The 8,076-nt window shown below is 36.3% G+C and overlaps 2 protein-coding genes across 6 annotated transcripts in view; both read right to left on the reverse strand.

Annotated features, from left to right (window-relative positions):
* arhgef12a (Rho guanine nucleotide exchange factor (GEF) 12a) overlaps positions 1–3,602 on the reverse strand; it is a 73,811-nt gene extending 70,209 nt beyond the window's left edge. For 2 of the 4 annotated variants that reach the window (XM_065281201.2, XM_065281199.2), the window contains exons 1-2: positions 2,902–3,598; positions 2,178–2,322 (exon numbers count right to left, since the gene is read on the reverse strand). In XM_065281201.2, coding sequence (XP_065137273.1) covers positions 2,178–2,209 — 32 coding nt within the window. In that variant the 5' untranslated portion in view covers positions 2,210–2,322; positions 2,902–3,598. Of the gene's footprint in view, positions 1–2,177; positions 2,323–2,901 lie in introns of all 4 variants that reach the window. The other 2 variants (XM_065281200.2, XM_065281198.2) reach the window with 2 other exon arrangements.
* Positions 3,603–4,980: 1,378 nt separating this feature from the next.
* Positions 4,981–7,240, reverse strand: tlcd5a (TLC domain containing 5a). 2 transcript variants are annotated; one of them, XM_065281206.2, is made up of 3 exons: positions 6,999–7,240; positions 6,142–6,344; positions 4,981–6,054 (listed from the first exon to the last, which is right to left on the reverse strand). In XM_065281206.2, the coding sequence occupies exons 2-3, from the start codon at positions 6,335–6,337 to the stop codon at positions 5,525–5,527; spliced, it is 726 nt and encodes a 241-aa protein (XP_065137278.1). In that variant the 5' UTR covers positions 6,338–6,344; positions 6,999–7,240; the 3' UTR covers positions 4,981–5,524. The 2 variants fall into 2 exon arrangements, with proteins under 2 accessions (XP_065137278.1, XP_065137280.1); XM_065281208.2 differs by lacking the exon at positions 6,999–7,240 and adding an exon at positions 6,446–6,917.
* Between the last annotated feature and the right edge of the window lie 836 nt (positions 7,241–8,076).

Consider the following 8,076-nt stretch of genomic DNA (forward strand, 5'->3'; position numbering starts at 1 on the left):
CACAATACTTATTTGTGTAACTACTCATGTAACAGTCCTTAAGTAGGGAAAACATGGAAGTGTTTGGTGGCTTCTAAATTCATCCCTGTTTGGAGCCATAGGAATGAATGGGGCTAGGCTAAATGCTAACACATTCACGAGGCGTTGTACAAAGATTAAAAGTGCACGCATTGATAAGAGTTGAGGTAAGAACATAGTAAAAAATTGAAAAACAGTGGTGTTTATCTTTAAACATTAAAGCACAGCAAGGAATTTTTACAGTGCATTTTATATCTTAAATAACTTGAAGTGCATTTACAAGGTATACATTTTAATCAATATGTGTATTCCTTAGGTTTGAAACCATGATATTTTGTACTGTTAACGCAATGCTCTACAACTTAGCTATATGGTAGCACAGTAATAACACAAGGTTTTATCAAATTCATTCTACTAAATTTAATTCATGCATATTGTAATAAAAAAAAACATTGCATGCTTTACAGTCATAAGAGTATATTTAACTGCCCCATTTTTTTTATTAATGCAGAAAATCCTAATGGTCCTAAACGCTTTATTTTATTAATGCAATATATATATTTTTTATAACTGATTTTTCTCCTGGAAGAATATGTCTTGGACACCTCTGACACCACTTGAGATTCATCCAATAGGGGAGAAATGAGTACCATCACACATACATCATCCCTGCTAGTGCTACGCTACAGTACAAAATAATACCACGGTGTCAAAATGGTGTGAATGAAATAACGCACTACAGCTTAGCAGCATGGCTATTTTAAGTTATGACTTAGTTGTTAAGCTAGTTTCTTCTTATCAAAATCAACAGGAAACACGTTTAACCCGAGAACCACTCCTAGTGTAAAAAAGAGGAAGACCAATTTTTTTCTGCTAAATGCGAATATTCAATGAAAAGAAAATTGTATAATCATAATCCCTGTTAATATTAGTAAGTCTACAAATATATCTCTCATATTTGACAATGCCAATAATAGAAAAACTACCGTTAAGGTTCTGGAAAACATACATGCACAATGATGCTCTGCATAAACTGTTGCATCATTGAGAACAATTTCACTTTAAAGAACTGTTTACCAATCTGCTCACATTCGATCAATTTCTATTTTCAACACTGTGGTTGCTTACAGGATATCCTGTTAAGTCTTAGAAGTCATTTTGCAATTTATGTGTGAGAGCCAATAAGGTCTAGACAAACAATTAATGAATTTGAACCAACATAACCTCAGGATCAAAACATCTCTGCAGCCATAACAGATGAGATGACATCCATGCCACAAAGCATGACCTGGAAGACTATTTAACCCCAATACTGGTACTGATGCTGTATGGACATTGAGTAATACAAATACTTCAACAAGCAGGCCTCTCTCTCTTTCTGAGACACCCAAGAATGCTTGCTTTACAATCCTTGTAATACCTGAAAGCATATCTATCGTCACCAAAATACCCAGACTGTGTGCTAGACAACCGGCTGCCGTTCCCAATGACGTCAGTGGTAAAGACCTGTAAGAGCTGCTTGAATGACCCATTCTGCCATAACAAGAATCGGAGAAAACACGGTCACTGCTGTGGCCCTTACAAATTGTGACTATAGATAAATGTATCTATAGGTTTAGACCAATCACTTGCAATGCAAAGTCTGAATACAGACAGTATGACTGATGAGTGTAACAAAATCAGACAAGCCTTCTTACTCAATTTATGTCCAAGTGTAAATATCGACAATTGAGAGATATGTCTGTTCGCTCGGTGATACAGGGAAACTTGTTTACCATAAAACAGAATACCGTTGGTTGATGGAGCTTTTAAGATGGCAGCATTCAATGATCAACCACATTGGAGACTACCAAAAATCAACAAGTAATAGTAACTACTACTAATAGACTAGATATCTACTGTCTGATCATTTCGTAGTGCAAATCATGAGCATCTCAAAACAACACAAGCTTTGTGACTCATTTGCAACCCAAGAACTTGGAGCACAAAACTGGTAAATAACCACAAAGTTGACCAATAACCTAAAATAAATCTTCTATATCCAAAACATCCCAATGAATCCACCATATCAAACAGCATTGATTTCATTTCCACTTACAGTATATGGTGAGATCATAGCCAAGCAAGTTTGTAAACAAAACATTGTACATATCCCATACCTGTCAGTGAGTGTGGACCGTGTGTCGCTCATTGGGCTTCCGTTTTTAGCTTTTATTCGTCCTATATCCGATAGACATTTTCAGATGTATGAGGAGAAACATGTGAGGTTGCATCCGTCTTCAGTCGCGTGCATCAAGAGCTTTACTAATAACAAAAGACATGATCTTAGTAAACGAAGATTTCGTGTATTTCTTGTACTTTTAGCCAGACATTTGTATTATTTGACATGTCTGAATAATAATATACTAATAAACAAGGAAGAGTCTGATTTTTTGGGGTATTATTTTGACTTATTACAAGAGATACGTAAAATCTCCATGCAAAGCACATATGAATCATACTTTCAAAAAAAAAACATATATATATTCCAGATCTTAACATGTTTTTTTCTCCCGATTATCTATAGTGCCAATTTAGCGCAACTAGTGTCCCGAGTTAACAAAAACATTTGCCTCATAGTAGTTGAGCTGTGTGCTAGTTAATATAATCTACAGTTAAAACATTTTATGTTACGAACAACTTAAAAACGAATGCAAATACATACATTTTACTGCAAACATTACTAATTCAAATATATATGGTGGTGAGTTAAACTAGATGAGTTAGTTCGCAAGCAATCATGCGCACTCATATACAGTAATGAATCTTGCAATGTTTTCGTATGTTTAGTCGGTTTGCATTATCGTGCAGCAAAAAATTACCGTAAAATTCAACACCACTTACCAGATGAACCCAATTCGCTCCGTACAACGGCTCGCTCGATGTTACACTCCTTTGAAAATTATAACACTTTTCACTTTCCAATGCTGAAGGCTTGTGTGTGTATCCACAGCCAACACAGCAGCAGCAGCACCAGTACCGCAGTCAAGACTGCAGGCAAGGCCTTTGCTATGCTAAAGCTAACGGCTGTCCGCCGTCCACTTAAAAGATAAGTCGCGATGTTTTCCCCAGGAATAAACAACGGTGTTTATCGACAATACTCCCACAGTCATCCAGACAGGGAAAATATGTGTGCACGTGTCAGCCTGAGGAGAGTTTCCATAGAGCAGCGACGAAATCACTTCATCATCAAAATAAACAAAAAGATTCAATAAAGTTCGCGCGGGTCGTCCAAAGGCTTTTTGGATGAGATAAAATAACGAATTCCTACGAATGCGAAGTTAAAAGTTCAAGTTAAACTAGTCCGGAGGTTGTATGTTTCGGTCCATGAAACTACGGAAAGTTGCGATGTGCCGACTGCTGCCGCGTCTCCATCGGGGGATGCGTCTCAAAACCTACTGTGTTGCCTACATAGGCAGCATTTCCGATTCAGTAGAAATCCAGGACATTGGCAATGTAGAGCGGACTCAACGTTGGTTACATTTCGCATGTTCCCAAAAATGCTGTCAAGGTAGTGAGTAGATTTTTAGACATGTTTCTGTGTTTTAATCATGATTCGTTGATGGTTATGTGTGTTGGAGATTCAAGTTGTTCACAAAAAAATACTCGCACGCAGAGTGAAATTATTGAAACACGGCCAACAGACATGGGAAATAAAGTAATAACATATCAAAGACGTTGGGGTAAAAGTTTATTTAATACTAGGCAACAAAGAAATCAAATTTGAAAGTAATGTTAAAGAGTTATTGAGATTAAGTTTTGTATTTTCGCAATAAGTTAGAGCTAAACTAGATGCCAAAAAATTACCGTTATGTTAGTTTGCCACATAGTGGACGTTTAAAAAACTGCAACTCTTACATTGCAACACTTAAACGCAATAAAAATGCATAACATAAAAAAATATACACAAATACATAATCATGACATTTTAACCACATAGTTGGTGTGTGTATTGGGTTAGATATGATATATTTTATTGTCATTTAGGTATAGTATAATAGTGTGAACATCTGTATTTTATTTGTGTAACAATTTTACACAAACCCTGATTGACATCCCTAAAATCCAGCTAAGACAAGCATAAACTGGTAGCTAGTTTAAGGTGGCTTGTAGCTGGTTTAAAATGGTCATCCCAGCTTGAAAAGGTGGTGGGTCAGCTGGTCTTAAAAAGTGACCAAAGCACAGCTAGACCAGCTTAAAAAGTGACCAAAACACAGCCAGAGGTGTATAATACTTCAGTATTTTTGTTTCATTTTCCAAGCATCTGTGCTTTATCAGAGTGTTTGTCTTGGAAAAAATGTACTTTTCTTTACTAAAAAATGTTCACTACATTCTAAAGCATATAATCATACTGTGTATTCAGTATATATTGCATATTAAAATAGATTTAATGCCTAATTACATAAAAATTGTGTACTCTTACTTTCTTGAGTAAAAGTATGATAAAATGTTTTACTTAAGTAAAAATACATAAAATTACTAGATGTTTAATGTACTTTAATAGTAAATATAAACCAAAAACCTGAAATTATGAAATTTAGTGGACTAAAAATTATGATAATATGTTCTGGAATGTATGTTTTCCAAAGAAAAACACTAATAAAATACGAATAATTGAAAAATTTACTTTTATGTAGAAAGTAAAAATACTTAAGTACTATACAACTCTGAACACAGCTAGACCAGCTTAAAAAGTGACCAAAACACAGCTAGACCAGCTTGCTGCACCAGCAATACCAGCTAACACCAACCTGGGAGACCAACTTAAACCAGCTCACCAGCTTATGCTGGTCTTAGCTGGATTTTTTAGTAGGGATGTGCAAAGACAAACTCTGAAACACACAAATGAGCCAAAAATAAACTAAATTACAGTTATACTTATTACAATGTTTATTACTGGTGTGGTCAAATCACAACGATAGATGATTAACTCATTTAATAGGAATTTCGTCATTTCACAAATTAAAAATTGTAATTTCCAAACACTTCACTCTTGATTTACCTTCTCATTCAAATTATGTAATCTTACACACATCATTTAGTAATACACAATGAACATTTAGTAGTGTTTCATAACAAATCTGAATACTGCACAATACTAAAAGTTTATTTAAAGAGAACATACAAGAATAACTAATGATTAAAATTGATTTCTGATAGATGTTCCCAATTACAAAAATATCAAACATTTCCAGAACTAGGCAGTTAAAAGACATAATTCTTATGAGTACAAATATATATATATAAGAGAGTTTGTATTTCTTGAGTTAATCACAATGGCTAATAACAGAAGTCCCACGTGTATACTGAAAGTGTATAACAACTATAGATGGCTGATATCTCTATTATAAAATATGCAAACATCAATTAGATGCAAAGCCGTATTAGCTGGTACACCTGTTCTGATTCAAATTCTTCTCTTCAGTGTTAAAAAAAACAAAGACCAATACGCTGATATGAGAAAATTTTAATCTCTCTTCAAATCTTGCCCATTGACCTCCATCCTGTGCCGATTCATCCAACGCTGATATTTAACTTGGGATTTGCGGTATGCAAAACGGGCAATGTCAGCCATAAACACCCAGGACAGAGCGTACATGGCCACGCCACCACATTTAATGATGAACTTGGGTCTGGGTGAGATGAGCTCACAGTACAGCATGGTGCCTCCTACAAAAATCCGCATGAACACGAACAACAGCACAAACAGGACGTCTACTAGGTCTCCAAGAAAGCTGTCGTAACGGCCAGAGTGTTTCAAGAACCAGCGAGTCTGGAGGAGAGGGTTTGTGATCTCGCTGCCAAACAGCACGGCACAACCCTCGATCCCCGACTCCCCCAGCCACAGAGTTAGCAGAATACCCAGGATGGTCATGGTGTGATGGGCGAGCATCACCAGACCCTCGGTGCGGAAGTACACACACCAGGCCATGTCAAAGATAAAGTAACCCAGACTGACCACCATAGCGGTGATCTGCAGAGGGGTGTTCTTTGTACCTGTAAATTAAGAGCATACACAAAATACACTTTTAATAACTTTATCATCAACATATTACATTTTGAATTGCATTTAGGAAATCTTGCCTGGGTACGTGAAAGGCCACGGTCCATCTATGTATCCGATATACGCAGTTATACACACAGCAAGAATGCCGTGTAACAGTGTAACTAGTCGACAGTTCCATTCATAGCTACAAGAGCCATTTGTGTAACACAGCAAAACATAAAGAGCAATCCACCCAGCTAAGCAAGCTCCGACTCCCAGCACCAGCGGCGACATCTTTATTCTGCAAATATAATAAATTACAATCATAATGTCAAATGAATACTATACTTTATCATGTTTAAAGCAGTAAACCATGCATTCAGAGCAGAGAAAAGTACTTACTTGAAGAACAACAAAGCTTGAATAACTGTTGCAAGACGTGAAATATCTTTCCTGTGATTCTGACGTTGAATAAGCACTAAAACCCCTCAAGTGTCTAAAGGGGTAGCACTGGATTTCACATTAACAGTTGAGAAATACTAAAGTCTGGCTTAGATCAAGAATGTGTCAAAATCAGACCAAAAGTTACTGTGGCAACCTTATCCACTGTTCTTTTTCCCTAACTTCACAAACACTTGAACTTTATCTGTCAATATTAGCAGTGCCAATATTGGCTATTTAAATGATAGAAGCCTATCTAGTACAATGGTATTATAATACAGCCTTCATAAACAGGTGCAATTCTTACATTTACAGCAGATTGAAATGTAAAATGTACTAGTTGTTAAAAATAAATGAAGCAAAATTAAAAACACACATACACAATGGAAGAAAAGAGACACTTAACTAAAAGGCAAGCTAATCCTTTTAGCTGAGGTTAATTCCACATTTCATTAAGTTGACACCAGTAGGCTAATCGCGCAATAATGAAACTACGAAATATTTGTGTGTTTACCTGTTAAAATGTCCAGCTTAATAACATGTCCATTGATAGGCCGAACAGTTATTCAGTGCTCATCATAGATGATTCCTGACTCAAGTCTCAGCATCTCACGTAGAGAAGACACGAGGCCTGGAGTGATCTCCGGGTTTATCTCCGGCATCGTCTTGGAGATGGGACGCAAATCACCGCACAAACAAAAGCCACATTTCAGCTACTCAGTCTGTCAACAGCGAGGATGAGAACAAAGAGGAAGATGCATTCATTAAAGAAGGGCGACCTCAGCTGGTACGGACCGCAAAAGACAGCTTACAACACTGTACAGTGGTAACCATAGTTACCGTCAAATACGATGCTGTTACCTCAACAATATGCCCGTAATCACACATTACCGTGGTTTACAAATATTGTTAGTATTGTTTTGTTAGCAACGACGTATCTAAAACACCCTTAAGTTCACTATAAATCATGGCCTTACAGGGCTTAACTTATCTAGTTTCATGAAATTGTTATTGTACCTGGCAAGATTTCGTGAAATAAAAACCAGTAACAAAAATATTATTCCTCCGTTAAACAATGTAGTTCTTCAGAAACTCAACAAAGTGGTTGCCAGGCAACACAGATGCGACAGCGCCACTGATACTGGCGTGTCTATGCTGGTGTGTTCATATAGTAATGCACAACGCTTTGAAGGCGGCGTAACCAATCGTAATCAAGAACTGGAACGGTCTATCCGTTTAATAAAATCATGAAAAATTGTTATAGGATCTGCTGCCTTCAAACAGTAAATAGGAAGCTTTCGAAGAAACGTTTTGTTATTTCATTTTTAGTTTTATAACCACAAATAGGCTACAGTACAAGTTTTATTAGGAACTATTGTTGCCATGGTAATTTCCCGGCAGGATTTTAACCAACACTGTAAAGAAAATGCAGGATAAGGTTAAAAGAACTTGGTTTTGCAAGTCAATTCAACCTACTATTTTAGGTTTTGACCTAAAAGTTGACATAACTTATAAAAACCAGTTGAAATAGTGTAACTTAATTTGTTAAGTTAAAGTAACATAAAAACATATGTTGAATTGGACAAAAATGC

Source organism: Paramisgurnus dabryanus, chromosome 8, assembly GCF_030506205.2.
Source record: "Paramisgurnus dabryanus chromosome 8, PD_genome_1.1, whole genome shotgun sequence".
NCBI classification, from domain to species: domain Eukaryota; kingdom Metazoa; phylum Chordata; class Actinopteri; order Cypriniformes; family Cobitidae; genus Paramisgurnus; species Paramisgurnus dabryanus.

Excerpts from the sequence above, each read along its gene's own strand:
- tlcd5a (XM_065281206.2), bottom strand. The coding sequence starts at position 6,337 with ATGTCGCCGCTGGTGCTGGGAGTCGGAGCTTGCTTAGCTGGGTGGATT. Across the intron at positions 6,055-6,141 it reads GTGGCCTTTCACGTACCCAG|GTACAAAGAACACCCCTCTG; the intron begins GCAAGATTTCCT and ends CTTAATTTACAG.